Here is a 16,692-nt window from a genome sequence, read left to right on the forward strand (position 1 = left end):
TTTGTCCATATCGGGATCCTGTAGGAATGGTGACTCCCTGTTTCCAGAGAGCTGATTGGTCAGAAGGCGGGCCTTTCGGTTTTGATCCGACACCCTGAACTGAACCTGCTCCGGAGCAGGTTAGCCGTGCAGCATAAGTTACCATGGTGATCTACCCCGGTTAAAAGTGAACCACCTTGGTGAGACCGAAAAGCCAGGGTTAAACCTGAAGTTAGCTCGCTAACCCCAAATCCTGCTTCGTAGTACAGGCCTCAGGTCAATTATTATCATATACGGGAATTAATATCACACTCCCGTTTCTATTAATGAATATAACATTGTATATAAAGCAGTTTCTAAGGAGGTATTATTTATAATGAAGAATTATAGAACTGAAGGAGTGACAAAATGTAAAGATGTTTGTTCCTCTGTGCTCATCAATAGAAGTAAAATGGCTTCTAATAAGGAATATGTTTAGTAACCGTCCAGATTATTTTGGCTCTCATTGTACCCTGATTATAACTGGAAGAACATATGGAAGAATCATAATTTAGATTGCATAAATAATAAAAAAAAAAAAGAAGTGTCATTTAAAAATTGTATACATAATATACCCATGTAAAAGCACATTAGAGAGACTTTTGCTTATAATTGTGTCTTATGTAAATCTGTCAAGAAGACCATTCCACATCTTTTTTAAGAATGTACCTGCATAAACATCTTTTGGAAGGAAATGGATGTATTTTAAGAGTAACAATGCGGAAAAACATATATATTGTCAATCTCTCTGTTTTATATGGAAAATATCATATACACAAAATGAAATAGTCGGATGCCACTGCCAGCTTTTCTACCTTCCTTATTGATTAAAAAAAATATTGTAAAGTTATCAAAGGACTAAAGAACAAAAAACAAAAAAGACTTATGATTTACTGGTACTGAATTTGACCTATAAAATTGATGTATGTTACTGTTTTGTTGTATCTTTTGTACTTTTGTAGATGTTTGTGTGCTAAATGCTTAAACCACTTTGTAAGGCGATGTCCAATTAAAATGCATCGGGGCATCAGAAAACACATTGTTGTAAAGACAGGGATCTACCAGCACTGATATCAACATCCATAATTTATTACAGCAAAATATTTACAAACAATGAATGTATTTGTATAGTACAAAGAAAATAAAATGTTTTACTTAAAGACTTTGTGATAAGTACAGCGCTTATAAACAAATATGGAACCAATGATCATCAGAACATTTTGTTGATGCCTCCATATTACTTGTGATAAATAAATCTCCATGATATACACATTTATTGCAATATTCACAAATAATGAGACCAAATATTTCATATACACAGGCATCTATTACACATGATCATACAAACAGTAGCGCTAAGACTTCTATCACACAGCATGATTAATAAAAACACTTATAGTTCATGCTTTTATTCTTGTGGGTACTCATTATCCGAGGTGGAAAAAACGTACTTGGTCAAATTATCTGGAAATCCAAGTTCAGATTGTACCAACAAGATAGAAATAAATTATCAGTTATATATATCATATCCATAGTGTTTCTGAAATCACTCCATCAAGCGGATTTTGGGTATCAAAATTTCACACTAACTCAGTGGGCATGTGACTGCCACAGAGTTAAAAAAAAAAAAAAAACACTAAGGACAAAACTAAAACATTTCAACAATACTGAAATACTGTACATAAGAACTGAAATGTTTTGGGTAACATGGAACTCAAAGGACATTCAGGGCAAATGTTATGGCATCTCTAGTCTTAGTCATGTTACTTTGACACTTTAAGAATAAAAGGTAGTTTTTGACAAAACTACTGAACCACAACTTCAAACTAGACAAGACAGGTCTGAGGTTTGGTCCTGTAACTATGATTCCAGCTCTGGGCTGGGTTCCCAAAACATGTGTTGCCTAAGTAAATCCTTGTTCCCCTTCTAAACCTGTTCCTCCACATCTCTCCTCAAACTACAAAACGTCTCATTTACAAATTTTTGTTTGTAAATGAGTTTGTTTGTAGTTTGTTCTCACGAGGAGGACTGATGGTAGGCATCACTGTAAGTAACTTCTATATTGTGGCTGTGCAAAAGATTTATCATGTTAAACAAGGAATTGCTTTGGCTACCAAACATTTTGGGAGACTCAGCCTCGTCCCATCTCAGCGTCGAAACCAGATCCAGGTGTTGACGAGCCAGAATGCCACTGTAGCAGAATACAGGATCACCTCTCGCTTGGAGCGTTCCTTGTTTTCCTCCTCCAGCAGCTGCAGGCGGCGGTTCAGCTTCACAATCTGAACGAACACATTGGCCATACAGGAGTCAGAGATTCACTTTAAAGAAGCTTCTCAATGAAGCAATCAACTCAACAAACCAGGAATCAGTTTTTCAAATATCTTTTGATTGATCCTGTCAACTGACCAGCAGGGAATGGTATTACAATGGCATTACAGTAAGTTATATGTTTTTTCCATGACAGCACAGGTACAGAGCGGCACAGTAAAAGCATTAATCACTTTTCAGCAACATAGGGCATCAGTCTTTGGGCTCATGGCAGAGATTACCTGTCGTCGTAGTGAGGAGGCGTCCACTAAACCAGAGTCATCAGGTGCCATGTCCAGGGCCAAGTCCAGCTGGGTCCTATGGAGGACAACAAATCTTCATGGACAGTAATGATAACACAATGATATACACCAGGGGTAAAACTCAAGGGCTGGACTGGCCTGTAATAAAGGCTCAAGAAAAGGGCAATGATGCCGAGATAATTCAGCCTCGTCTAGGTGCATAAATACAGTAACTACTTGAATTTAACTTAACAACTTGCATATGAGTATTGGGTGGGGTAAAACACACCTCAGTAACAATTAAAATGCACTATATACTGTTCAAGTAAACACATGACATGTGGCTGGCAGTTCAAGGTGTTCAATAGGACAATGAACACCTGGCTCATTAACATTTTCGCAGGTCAGCTTTCACTGTCAAACCCTTTGCCACTTAAAGACAGTTCAGAGGTGAAACATCATGACTGCAGTGTGTCACTGGTTTGAATCAATAATCATAGAGATGACAGGGCTTTCTATATAGCTTTCATATTGCCTTTCTATTAGTCAAACACATGGCAACATTATGTACACTCAGGTTAGGTACATGCAAGGACAGGTCAAGGATGGCCTATGACTCAGACTGCAGATCAAGTGCTTAGCCTCTCAGCTAAAATAGCAGACGACTGACCGGTCTGGAAAACGGACCCATCACAAGGGAAAATAATAGCACAGGATTTCTGTTACCTTTTTTTTAAAGCACACCAATTGACTGAGGAAATTGTTAGCAATGTACAGCTCCATTGTATTTTACAGAATGTATCCTCGGACCACAATGATGAAAATGATATGAATGGACATAGAACGAGAACCACAACAGATTATAAAAACAGGGCCTGGGGGCTGTCCTGATGCTAATGGTCCTAATACTGTCAGGTTTGGGAATCTGACTTTGGCCAATAAGAAAAGGCTTGGCAGGGGGCATCCTGGTGGTTCAGGGGTCTGTGGTGCATGCCGTGTGAGTGTGACGTCCTGGGTTCGAGTCCGACCCGGGACCTTTGTCGCATGTCATCCACCTCTCTCTCCCAGTCTTTCCTGTCTGTCTCTACTTTCAACTGTCAAATAAAGGTGAAAATGCCCCAAAAAATATATATATATATATAAAAAAGAAAAGGTTTGGCGGCCTTGTCAGAGTGGCCAGTAAAGTCACTGGTGTGAATCAGGCTCAGCTCGCTGACATTTACAACAGGCAGAAGCTAAGGCAAGCCCATGCCGTCTCACAGGACTAAGAGAGACAGCTTTCTATCCATTTGAAATGATCTCCTGTACATGTTCAATTGTTTTTTGTTGGTATGGTAATGTTTGTGATGTATTTATAATGGATCTTCTATGTTCCTTCCGGCTGCAACCAAATTTCCGATGGTGGGACAATAAAGACTTGAAACTAATACACATACCTCATTCAACGGTATGTTTTTGAAAACCAGCTCAAACTATGCTGTTGTATCTTTCCCCACCTGCCTGTCTATCTGAATGTGACTTCAGGGCCAAAGGAGAGACGTTACCTGCGGTGGTTGTCGTCCAGGACTTCGAGGACCTGCTGGTAGGCCCGGCGTGTGGTTGACTGGAAGTAAGACAGGAACCCCGCGGCTGTGAACAGGTTGATGTTGGCATCCTCAGGGGAGCAGAGAGGGGGGCACACCCGGACTGGGGGGGCAGAGGGGGACGGGGTTACACTAGCAGGTGGAGGAAAAATAAAGAAAGAAGAAGAGATTTTTTTAAGCAACTGAGAGTGAAACCAGAAAAGAGTAAGAGGTGGCAAACACAGCGAGAAAAGATAACAGCAGAGAAGCAGTGTTGGGACAGAAGGATGGCTGCTTACCTTACATCACCTCTGTTGATCTGGCCATTGAGGCGGCCAGACAGGTTCTCGCTGGCACTTCGTTCCCTTCGAGACCGAGAATGAAAATGGGCCTATGAATGATGCGTAGATTTGAAACAATGTCAGACTTGCATATCAAGTTACAATTTAAAACCCAATGTTGTGTTCTTTTTAGCTTCCCTTTAAAGCAGGATATGACACGCTACACAGCTATCAGACCGATTATAGCCATTTGGCCAGCAGGACTGATTTTCTGGATTGAATCGAGTCCACGCTAGTTTTGGCCGGTCGCAATGGATAGTCAGCACAGATTATCTAGTAGTATGTGAAGGTTGAGGACTTTAATCACTTGCCTCGCTCTAGATTCAGACCAGTCAGTACCGTCACAATTAATTAAAACCTGTCTGCCGACTCGACTCTGGACAAGTCTTGACGTACACCTGTAGTGTGAGCTCAGCAATGGAGAGCGGGAATAACCAGTAAGAGTTGAGTGGAAGGGAGGAAAAAAATACAGGAAGGGTGGAAAGAAAACTGTTCCACCTTCATGTTTGTTTTGGTTCCATGTTGTAGTAGTGTGCAACCTTTTGACGAGATTTGTGCAGGTCGCGTGGCGTGAGAACTCGGGTAGTGTGTTGTTATCTCTGTCTATATCTCATAGTCAAGTGTGGGGTCCCCAAATCCAACTCGTGTGTTGTGTGCGCCTCCACGATGGCATACAAAAATCTGCAAAAGCAAGACGCTGATGACCAGAAGTTACTGGGAGAATCTGGGTGGTGGAAGTCAATGAGACACTCTCACCCCTTGACCAAAGCGCTTAACCCCAACCACTCCAATGGAGCTGCTTCAATATCCAACAGTAGCAGACTAGCTGTAGTGGGCAGCTCCCAGGTGTGAATTTGAGTATGTGCGTAACCCTACCTACCCTTGTAACTACTACCCCAGGCCTTTGCTATAAGTAATTATGCGTTTTTAGTTGACGTACCTGGCCAAGTAAAGGTCAACAACTGAGAAGTGACCTCACTTTTGCAGGATCAGGGGAGGAGGGGGCGCACATGTCCACAGCACTACTACAGCACTGCATTGCTGCTGGCCATAAATAACTTTACTGGAGGAGTTAGTGGATTAATTGCCTTGTTTAAGGACACAGCTGTGGTATTTATGAGAAAGCAGCTTTAGTGTTACCGTTTCTGGTCAAAGTTTAATTTCCACTTCAAATTTCCATACTGGTTCGTGGATTTCAACCGATGATGACCTTCTAATCATTTATACTCTAACTTTATGGCCTTACCCCCGTCCTCACTTAATCTGGGTGATTACTAACTTCTCCTCAATCCACCATTTGTAACCCTCAGCATCTACAGTCTACTATTTAATAAATCAGAAAAAAACAGCCCATATTCAATAGCAAACTACATAGATGTACTATAACACCACATCGTGGAGTAACACAAGCTGGTTGGTTCCATTAGCCTACAACTAGTGGGATCAGTTTCATCCATTCAGTGAATTCAGGAAGTAATGCTTCATCATAACAAGAAATAAAAAAGACCCAGAATAGAAACCTCAATTTGACACTTACCGCCTGGCTGGCATGGGTCTGTGCAGGGGGAGTTTGTTCAGTCTCCAGGGAGTCCAGCGGCTGCTCTGTAAGGGTGAGGATGCGTGGCGGGGCCTTCATGTTCAGCAGGTCCAGAGGAGGGGTGGACTGAATCAGGTCCAAGTCTCGGGGACGAGAGTACTGAGGGTCCCCGTCATCCCCTGAGGAGGAAGTGAGGAGAAGAAGAGGATAGAAAAATAAAGACGGTAAGAGTTCAGGTGGGTCAAGATACTAGGAGAGGAAGGAAATCTGAGATATAGGGACACTTGCTGTGGCCTACCGACTTCAAGCTATAAATGAAGCTAATGCAAAGCGATCATATGATTAACCTTCAGAGTTTCATCAAACACAAAGCCACTCACACAGCATGTTGAGTTTAGCACACTTGCCACAGTTTTGCTTTAATTTAAATTCCATGGGTCATAACATTGGTGCAGTTTTAGACAAGAGTAGATTCTGCACACTACAAGTTGGGAGCAACTTGCAGTATGCAGACTCTACATTTGCTTTGTATTCTGTCCAGCACCTGGTTAAGATTGGCATGCATACATGCTTCTGTTGAAGTCCAGTCTGCTGTGCTCACCTGCTATGACGATCCTCTCAGGAACCTGCATCAGAGTTGTGTGTGAGGGCAGGGGCTGCTGGAGCGGCAGAGCCCCTGTCTGGTTCTCTGGGGCCACCTTGAGGGTCTCGGGGATTCGCATGCGCTGGCTGATGCCCTCCGTATACTCCAACTCATAATGGATGCGGTTCATCTCGGCCACCTCCGCAGAGGGGGCAGGGAAGGTTGGCCCACTCATCCAGCCTGCAGACACATCAAATGGAAGGAAAGGGAAAACACTTAAAAATAGTCAGCAGTTAAAAGGTAGCCTTACAGTGTAGGTAAAAATTTAGGCTACACTTGAGGTACATCAACATTTGGTGGCATTGTGATAGTGCCAAGGAGTGTCAAATGTTATATCATGGCACTGAAGCTCACATCTACTGTATGATGTATGTTTACCCCTCCCTTATGTGAGTGTCATGGGCCTGCAATGTTATCCTGAATTGCTGTTTATAGTTTAAAGCGACATCTTCATTACTATTTTAAAACGACAAATATGCTGAATTTAGCCCTTACTAATAGGCTCTGCGGCGAGGAGTATTACTGCCCAAAACAGGTTCTTAGCCCGCTCACTAAAGCATGTCCCGTAGAGGAACCAAAATAAGCCCTATGTCATGGGATGGGATGGGGGGGGTGTAGCAGACAGAGAAATAACATATTAGAAATGGCATTTTACGTCAAATGGTAAAACGTTAACATTAGGCGTATTTGTTGTTGACACATGGTTTTATTATCACTGAACGGAAATGTACCAAATGCGGCCTAATCGAATATATAACATCTGCCATAATCACAAATGATGCCATGTCTGACGAGCCTTTCAATGTTGATATCTTTATGTCTAACGTTAGCTGCACGAAGCGCGTGAGATGTGCGTTGACAACCGCTAACAAGCTGGCTAATGTAAGTTATACGTTAACTATAGCTGTCGCTTTATTGTGACCACTTACCGTTATGGTATTTGAACGTTGTTTGGTTTAAAATGTCATTTGTCGAAAGCCTGTTCGTCCTTTAACATTAGCCACATCAACCGGAACGGATGTACACGGTGAGACCGAAAAGACACACCGCTCCAGCTACTAGCTAGTAGCTACGTGCACTATTTCTTTAACATGACCTGTCCGCTGGGGTGGAGCGTATAAGATATCCCGTCGATCCAAGCGATCCCTCCGCAGCAGGCGCCACCCAGGTTACAAAACGAGCGCACACAATTATCATATTCACAACACTGAGGATTAGCGCTTTCGGGCACATGACCGTCTGTTAACATTAGCTGGCTAATTACTGCAACATTTTGCGAAGCTTTTAATTTGAAACAATTTTTGCCAGTGTTACTTTCACCCAGATCCTAACTGGTCTGTTTCAGTTGTATAAAGCATATCTCCTGACTAGAAAGCTACTCAATGGCAGACAGGTGAAATCTTTCCGATTCATGTGATCATCTTATCTACAGTATCATCAAAACCTCATCTCTGGATATTGATGTGTGTAAATGCTTTTCATAATACTAATAAAGCTATTTTCTGTCATTCCACCAATAGATTTGACATTCACTCAGTGACTTTTATCTTGAAAATTCAGAACAAATCAATAAAAACGATAAAAGATAAACATTTTATCACTGCTAACATTTTTCATATATATTTTTTCCAGCAAATGTTGGCCCCCGATGAAATTTTATATAAACAGTACAATCAGTGATGTAGTGGTAAATAAAGAGAAGGGGGTACACTATGGACACCAGTGGATGATTGACATGAGGCAAACAACCACTAATCTAAACAACAATCAGTTATACTTTCAAAAAAGCATTAATTTAGAAATTTTATCTCTGAAAAGATACGAAAATAGATATGGAGAGGACCAAAAATTGTAAAAGACAGAAAAGGGGAAAACAAAAGATGAACATGAGAACATGAGTTATATTCAAAACGCAAGGTGAGTGGTTAGTTGATTTGTTATCGATAATGAAAATTAACTTTGTTTCAAGGTGTAGTCATTTGTGATGATTTCTTAAGTGATGTAGTTAACGTGAATATTACTTTGTGATGGGTGCTGAATTAGACAAATACAATTCCCATAATTCCATTCATCAAATACACCAATGCGCATGCGTCGTCTGTCTGGGCCATTATTTTGTCCTCCTCAAGCTTCAAATGAACAACAGGCTGAACGTTCCTTGAAATGAATTAAATATTAATATACGGAAGGGGCATTTTTTTCTCTTCTGTTCATTATCGCTGATATACGGAGTCACACGGTATATAGCTTGCTTTGTTGCCGGGCTGGTGAGTCCTCCGTTGGACTTGGAGGCCGAAAACAGTACGCGGAGTGACAGCCCCGTTGAAGCCAGCAGATTGGGTGTTTATCTAGTTGGCTAGCTGGCTAGCCACCTAGCTTCCTAGACAGCTAACTGAAGGAGTTGGAGAGGAGGGAAGGAAAAACGAGAGAAGAATTTGACAACTTCGGGACACGGACAGAGAGAGGGTTTTCGGCTGTCCCTTTCCTGTCAAACCTGCCGAGGGGATGGCACACCTTCGAGACATGCAAAACCAGGTAGAGAAATCCTCGTTTCCGAAACTGTCACCTCCCTTCTTTTCCCAGACAAGGCGAACCCCCATGACTGCTAGGCTTTCGATGAATAGGTGGGTGGGGGCGTCTAAACCACCAACATGAACAATGCAAGTGATAAAATTTGGTATACACAAATCCGAAATTCGTTAAGTTTCACCTCCTGGCCATTGTCGACAACGATATGATGAACATATAGCAACCAACAACCTAATAAATGAATGAAAGCAGAAGCACTTCATTTCATGATACTATACAGCAATATTTTAAAATAACGGTTTGTAATATTTTAAAATTTTAGCTGTCATCTACCGCGACATTTAAGATTTTATGGCCTTTTCAAGTGCCTTCACTCATTCAAATCATCACTCATTTCCTGATGTTATAGAGAGGGAAACCACTGAAGTGTCATGCCTCTTGAATTACATATTGGCACAAAGTTAGATCTAGAGTACAGCTAATTATATGGGCTGTGACTGAACAGATGGATATTGGCACAGATAAGATGAGATAGGTCAGCCAGTCATTATTCTTTTATTTTGGGCAATGAATGAGATTATTAGAGGCCTGGAGATGATAGTTTGAACTCACAGTATCGGGTCTAATTAACCTGACCTAAAAGTACATTGATAAGAGAAATTGCTTGTTTGCTTTCAACACATACTTTGTCTGCTGTAGTGTATAAGACATAAGACACACACAAACCTCTATGCGGTGTTGTCACAGCATCCACTCATAATGTTGCTGTTCTCTTTGCCGTCGGTGGAACAGAATTCCCGGCTGGACCCAGAGGAGTACTTCACTAAGCAGGAGCGGATTGGGAAGGGTTCCTTCGGAGAGGTCTACAAGGGCATCAACAACCGCACTAAAGAGGTGGTGGCCATCAAAATCATAGACCTGGAGGAAGCGGAGGATGAGATCGAAGATATTCAACAGGAGATCACAGTGCTGAGTCAGTGTGACAGTCCCTTTGTCACCAAGTACTATGGATCATACCTGAAGGTGAGGGAGCATATAGATGCAATGACACAAACGTGTGTGCACATACACACATGCAATACATGCGTGCAATACAGAAATTATTTCTGTTTGTCATAGTGAGCTTGCTTGCACGCACACACACACTCATCCGTACAGGCGATGGCAAAGCAAAGAGCCCACAACATATTGTAAAACCCTGTTTTGAATTTCAAACTTTGAATGTCTTTCAACAAGCTGCATTTCTGTGTTTTTCTTTCTCAGGGGACCAAGCTGTGGATTATCATGGAGTATTTAGGTGGAGGGTCTGCTCTGGATCTGGTAAGAAGACTATTTCTATACAGCTTACAAAGTTCTAATTGACACCTTTTACTCTAATAAGCAACGCCTGACTTTTTTTATTCCTTCGTTCATTTATCTCTCTCTGTCACACACACACACACACACACACATACTCTCTGCCACCCTATCCCCACCTTTCACCAATTTATTTTCTACACCCTCTTCATCTCCTTTCCATCTCCCAGCTCCGTCCAGGGCCTCTTGAAGAGACTTACATCGCCACCATACTGAGGGAAATACTCAAGGGACTGGAGTATCTGCACTCTGAAAGGAAGATCCACAGAGATATCAAAGGTAATAAGCAGCCACTTCACACACTGACGGCCGCGACACACAGGAAACGCTTTGTGGCAGTAGATGCAAACGGCCTATCTATGTACTTCCATGGTAAAACAAACTGGCTAGCATTGCAACCAGTCCCTCTTTGTCAGTCAGCATCACATGATTATCAATTTATGTCATTTTATAGTCTGCTGTGCTGGACAAAATGACCAAGTATAGAAGAAAAACTAGAGTCCTCACACTGAAATATGCTCCCAAGGTGCATGAATTTATTAACACCATCAGTGAGCTTGAAACATCACAACATACTGTAGGTGTTAATAAATTCATACGCCTTGGGAGCATATTTCAGCGTACGGATTCCACTTTTTTTTCTTCTGTAGCCTGTAGCTGACTTTGTGCTCTTACCTTTCTGTGAATTTCCCCTTTGGGAATTAACAGAGTATCATAAAAAAATAATGACATGACCAACAAAAACACTAAATAAATAAGATGGTTTGGTTAACTGCTGATTTAAAAATAGATAGTTTATCATAGTTTGTATGGGAATCAACAAGTATACAAAAACCTTGTACTGCGTCTTTTTCGCTGGCTTTTTCTATCTATCTATATAAATGGGAAAATCTCTGAACAGTTATGACCAACCAATTTTTTTCACAATATATTTGGTTCTTATCACCCATGATATTATCCACATAGATTTTGTCCTAGTAGTCAATCCCCATTCCTGCTGAAGGCAATATTACCCATCTCCTGATGTGCTGTAGTAAGGAAGGAAATAATACTTTTAAATGGGCTGTCATCATCAAGCACAACACTGATATCAAACCTTGACTGAATACTCTTTATTATGAGTAGATGAATGCATGAATCCTTATGTTTCTGTCTCTTTGTGTTTCTTTGTGTTTCTCATTGTCTCATTCTCCTAGCTGCCAATGTGCTGTTGTCGGAGCAGGGGGACGTGAAGCTGGCAGACTTCGGGGTGGCAGGGCAGCTGACAGATACTCAGATCAAGAGGAACACATTTGTTGGCACGCCCTTCTGGATGGCTCCGGAGGTTATCAAACAGTCAGCCTACGACTTCAAGGTGAGGTCAAAATCCGTAGGCTAGAGATAACTTCTGTGTTTGTTTTGAGTGAATGCTTTGCTTAGGTTTGTTGTTTTCTTGCACACTTTAGGGAGTTTTGGGGTACAGAGATCTTTCATTTTGGCAGAACATGCCTCAATACAAGTTCATGAAAAGATAACCTCCTAACTAATAATCCATAGCCAAGAGTGGCTGTCAGACTTTTTCCCTGCTCTTGTTATCAATAAAGGCAAATTGACAAAGTACTACTTGAAATCTTCAACATTGAAAAGGTTATCAGAGCCACGTCATTATAGATTGTGTTAGTGTTGGATGTATAATTTAGTAACTTGACTGATTATAAATCATATCTGCGTACTTAACAGTGAAAACCTACTAGATTAAAATATCCCTTTACAGTGTATACTGTATGTCTGCATGTGTGCCGTGAACACAAAGTCTGTCTGAGTATCTATTCATGTTTCTCTTCCCATTTGCCTCACACACCTTTCTCTCTCCCCCTCAGGCGGATATCTGGTCCCTGGGAATCACTGCCATCGAGCTGGCCAAAGGGGAACCTCCCAACTCGGACCTACACCCCATGAGGGTCCTCTTCCTCATCCCCAAAAACACTCCACCCACCCTGGAGGGCCCCTACAGCAAGCCCTTCAAAGAGTTTGTGGAGGCCTGTCTCAATAAAGACCCCCGCTTCGTAAGTAAAGTCCTTTCGTAAGGCATTTTTGGGCTGAATAAGATCAGACAGTTGGACACCAACTCTAGATTGGCACTTACACAAAGTCAGGCAAATACTTTTCTGTGATTGGATTTATTTGCGTAGTCCTTAACAAGAACTTTAATTTGTATTGTATTTTCTCAAATGTACAAACACTGTCCACCTCATATTCCTGTTATTAATCTGAGCAGTGTGATGGAGGACACATTGCTCAGTGTGTTGGTTTTGTGTTACTAAACAGCAGTACACTTACTCTGATCACAGCTGTGTTTTTCTTCTTGCAGTTCCAAGCGCTATTGATTATGATATTCCCACTGAATGCTGATCTTTGTGCTGCTTCTGTCTGTCTTCCCTCGCTGCACAGAGGCCAACAGCCAGGGAGCTCCTGAAGCACAAGTTCATCACGCGCTACACCAAGAAGACACCCTACCTTACAGAGCTGATCGACCGCTACCGCCGCTGGAAGTCGGAGGGACACGGGGAGGAGTCCAGCTCCGACGACTCGGATATGTGAGTCTCAACAACGCACATTCATACACACTAACACTGCTCACTCCAAATGATTGATTTGCAACCTCTGAATTAAACTGCAAAGACACCAGATTGAAGTATTACAGATGATTAAAGGACATAAGGATACTAAAAGCATTGCTTGGCCACATATTACTGCAGAGACTGAACAGAATTTTGTTAGTTGTTTTGCCGTTTCTTTGGATAGGAATGCAAGCTGTAAGCCTTCAGCAGCAAGCTTGTGAAAATGTCCAAGGTTGCCAAATATCCGGACCATCAGCTTACAGACTTTCCCAAAACTTCAACAAGCACTCACATGTGTTGTGTGCACAATCACATACTCACACAGACTTGCTTGCTTGTAGTCCATCATTACTCCCACTTCTTTCTTCTTTTTTTTTTGGTAAGTTTTGATAGGAGTCTGTCACACACACATAGAGACACCCTATAGCAAAGACGCTGATAGTTTAGGTTTCCTTTCTTTTTTGCTTTTTTTACACACACACAACACAAAGAAGACTGAGAACAGATGAAGACAAAGTCAGACAAATTCTCATTTGTCTCAGTCTTCAGCTGGTCCTCACCAACACACACACACACACACACACACACACACATGTGCTACATGTGGGCTGTTAAATTGTCCTCAGTAGAAACATCTTCCCTGAATTCACTAAAATTAGCTCCATTGATTTGTTAGTAGGTCAGATCATGTTGTTGCCCCTGATATTTTTATCTCTTTTTTTCTTCTCTTCCTTCCTTCTTTTCTTCCTTCAGGGATGGTGATGGTGATGTGGATCAGTGTCCCGTGTGGACTTTCCCCACAGTCAGACCCAGCTCTATGAACAAGTTACAGAAGGGCTACACACACACAGATTCAGAGGTAAGCCGCATGCAGCATGTACACACACACACACACACAGACAGACAGACAGACAGACAGTGTCATGCCTTTTATTTTTATCTAATGCCCTTTCATTTTTTCCAGTCAGCAGATTCAGTGAAAAGGCAACCCAAGTCACAATGCCTGTCTGCCTTGGTAACGCCCATCTTCAGAGAGGTAGGCCTAATTGTTGGAGATGGGGATTATATAACTTTGAGTAATGCTATTCACTGTACTACTAAATATGTTAGATGAAGGTCCAGCACCAAAACAATACTCACAGGACTGAGGTTCACTTTGTATCATGGTCAAATATGAAACGGCATAATGTTATTTCTGTCCTAAATTTAATTAGATTACTGAAAGCACTGTTGACAGTACTACAAAACCTGCTACGGCCCGCTATCCACCCACTCCAAAATCTTGTTCAGTAGAACTGGCAAAGGTGATCTCAGTTTTTAACAGATTACACCAACTTTATGGCAAATGAGTTCTTTGATCAGCTTACTATTATCATGCAAAGAGAAGATTAGTAGAATTCTTACATTTTGTGTGTCAAGTATTTATTTAGTTTGCTAATGCTTTAGAATGCTGTATGTTGCCATCATCTCAAATGCATTTCCATCACAATCCTAATTGCACCATGTTAAGTTGATTAAAGAGTTCATGTGCTGAAAAGCTGGTTTATTCCTTTAGCAACATTGATAAACAAGACATTTTTTTGGTACAGTTTTGTTCCTTGTTGTCCACCATGTTAGCCACATCGATTTTGTCCTACATGCCAGTCCTGTTTCCTGCTAAGGGCAAAATTACCCATCTGCGTTGCCTCGAAATGATGCCTGCCTCGATACAACCACGATACAATGTAATAGATAAAAGTTCAATGACAACAAAGTATGACTGTGTAGAATTATGCTAATTTCTGAGACACAAATCTCTCTAGCAATGGCGTTGGCTTGCTAGAATGTAAACAACAATTGAAAAATGTAATTACAAATTGCAGATAATATAATTTAGATGGAGAGCTTGTGAAATTGTGATGGGCAAGCAGTCTCATTTATGATTACTTACTACAGCATAATAAAATGGAGCTAATATCACGATTCATTTTTCTGCCCCATGATACCTGTTGTCACATTTTTGTATTGCTATATATTGAATTTCGATATATCGTCCCATCCCTAATTCTAGGAATTATCAGCGCAGTTGAAATATGACCAATCATATGACTCAGTTGTAACTTCCCGTTGCACAATATACAAAAGTGTCCTCTCTCTGGTGTTGATTCCCCCGCCCCCAGTTGAAGGAGAAGCGGCTGGGGAGTGGCGGTGGTGTAGGGGCCATTGAGGAGCTGGAGAACGCCTTCAACCTCGCCGAGGAGTCCTGTCCCGGCATCTCCGACCGCCTTGTCACACACATGATGGAGAGAGTGTGCAGGTGAGCGCTTAATCCTGTTCGACTTTCTACACCAACACCAAGTTAAGATTAACAACAGCAGCCAGTTTCACAGCTGTTGGCCCAGAAATTAATCATTCATAATGCAGTAGAAACCATGATGAATAGATTTGCATTAATCTGTCTAACTTCCCATTTTGTTCCATTCTTGCAGGTTTTCTTTAAATGGTAACACCACCCCGTCTTCACGGTGAAACCCCAGCTGGATGTAACTTCAACCTGCCCCTTTTCTGCCTCCCTGACCCACCCCAACGCCTCAAACAAGGACCACAGAAAAAACACCCTCTTTGATCCCTCAGCCCCCTGCCCCGTCCCCCAAGAGATCTTTTAATTAGTTATTATTAAATATTTTTACAGTTTTTCTTTAAAGAACGGAGAGTATTTAAGACAAAAAAGCCATGACATTTAGAGCGTTGTGTATACCTGTTAGATTGAGAAGAAAAAATCCTATAATAAAGTCTATGGAAAATGTCCCATTTCCTTTGGCTAGTTTCTGTTTGTTTGATATTACTCAGGTTATAACTAAGTCTGAGTGGTTTATCAATACAGTGCTGCTGGCAAAAACAGTGTAAAATAGTTATTTGTATAAAAATTGTACATAGAAGAAGAGAAACTGAGTTGTCATCTGCAACCATAATACACAATATGGAAAAAAGGCATGCAGCAATTACATTTCCAAGAATTACTAATAAAGCAGGTTCATTATAGCATAATAAACATAAAAATAAAAAATGTGCACCAGTCAGTAGTGGTAGGTTCTTTATATACTTATAAATTATGTTCATGTTCTACATCATTTTATACTTCATAGTTCACATCCATGTATTTAAGTTGCATTTGTCTAATGGCTATTTATGTTTATTGCCTTTATGGAATAGTAAATTATATGTGAGCATGTAGGCTTTTTCAGCCAACCTTGCCATATACTGTAATTAGCAGCACCTTGTTACAGTCAGGGCAGGTTCAGTGTTTTTTGTCTGTCTGAGTGATTAACCTCACTCACACTTTTGTGCTTTCTCTTGCTGGTAGTAGGGAGAGCAGAAGGCATCAGCTGACATGTTGATACTTGAGGCTCCTTTCTGCTAGACTGACAAATATATACTATTTAAGTTGTGGCAGAGCGTAACTAGAAAAATCTGTGTTACAGTAGGATAGATAGGAAGCTAGAAGGACATGCTATGAATGTCAATAACCAACAAAGTATTAAAAGCTGTCCAGTTGATAAATGGTAATGTTAAGGTAG

General features: G+C 41.2%; 2 protein-coding genes across 2 annotated transcripts; one reads left to right on the top strand and one right to left on the bottom strand.

Annotated features, from left to right (window-relative positions):
• Window positions 1-1,145: 1,145 nt before the first annotated feature.
• On the bottom strand, window positions 1,146-7,730 carry LOC139918599 (mitochondrial fission factor homolog A-like). Its single transcript, XM_071908022.2, has 7 exons — window positions 7,580-7,730; window positions 6,609-6,830; window positions 6,008-6,186; window positions 4,429-4,520; window positions 4,112-4,282; window positions 2,568-2,643; window positions 1,146-2,297 (listed from the first exon to the last, which is right to left on the bottom strand). The coding sequence occupies exons 2-7, from the start codon at window positions 6,823-6,825 to the stop codon at window positions 2,166-2,168; spliced, it is 867 nt and encodes a 288-aa protein (XP_071764123.1). The 5' UTR covers window positions 6,826-6,830; window positions 7,580-7,730; the 3' UTR covers window positions 1,146-2,165.
• Window positions 7,731-8,761: 1,031 nt separating this feature from the next.
• Window positions 8,762-16,645, top strand: stk25b (serine/threonine kinase 25b). The gene is made up of 11 exons (XM_071908026.2): window positions 8,762-9,185; window positions 9,972-10,202; window positions 10,443-10,499; window positions 10,706-10,814; window positions 11,732-11,889; window positions 12,395-12,580; window positions 12,966-13,111; window positions 13,889-13,994; window positions 14,100-14,171; window positions 15,295-15,431; window positions 15,604-16,645. Exons 1-11 carry the CDS (start codon window positions 9,156-9,158, stop codon window positions 15,641-15,643), a joined length of 1,272 nt encoding a protein of 423 aa, XP_071764127.1. The 5' UTR covers window positions 8,762-9,155; the 3' UTR covers window positions 15,644-16,645.
• The last annotated feature ends 47 nt before the right edge of the window (window positions 16,646-16,692 follow it).

The sequence above is a fragment of the Centroberyx gerrardi genome, chromosome 13 (genome assembly GCF_048128805.1).
Source record: "Centroberyx gerrardi isolate f3 chromosome 13, fCenGer3.hap1.cur.20231027, whole genome shotgun sequence".
Taxonomy (NCBI): domain Eukaryota; kingdom Metazoa; phylum Chordata; class Actinopteri; order Beryciformes; family Berycidae; genus Centroberyx; species Centroberyx gerrardi.

What these genes read in the sequence shown, in the direction of transcription:
- stk25b (XM_071908026.2), top strand. Translation starts at nt 9,156, where the DNA reads ATGGCACACCTTCGAGACATGCAAAACCAG. An exon ending in TTCGAGACATGCAAAACCAG is followed by an intron (nt 9,186 to 9,971) that starts GTAGAGAAATCC and finishes TCGGTGGAACAG; the next exon opens with AATTCCCGGCTGGACCCAGA. An exon ending in GAGGGTCTGCTCTGGATCTG is followed by an intron (nt 10,500 to 10,705) that starts GTAAGAAGACTA and finishes TCCATCTCCCAG; the next exon opens with CTCCGTCCAGGGCCTCTTGA.
- LOC139918599 (XM_071908022.2), bottom strand. Translation starts at nt 6,825, where the DNA reads ATGAGTGGGCCAACCTTCCCTGCCCCCTCTGCGGAGGTGGCCGAGATG. An exon ending in AGACCCATGCCAGCCAGGCG is followed by an intron (nt 4,521 to 6,007) that starts GTAAGTGTCAAA and finishes CATCATTCATAG; the next exon opens with GCCCATTTTCATTCTCGGTC. An exon ending in ATCAACAGAGGTGATGTAAG is followed by an intron (nt 4,283 to 4,428) that starts GTAAGCAGCCAT and finishes TCCACCTGCTAG; the next exon opens with TGTAACCCCGTCCCCCTCTG.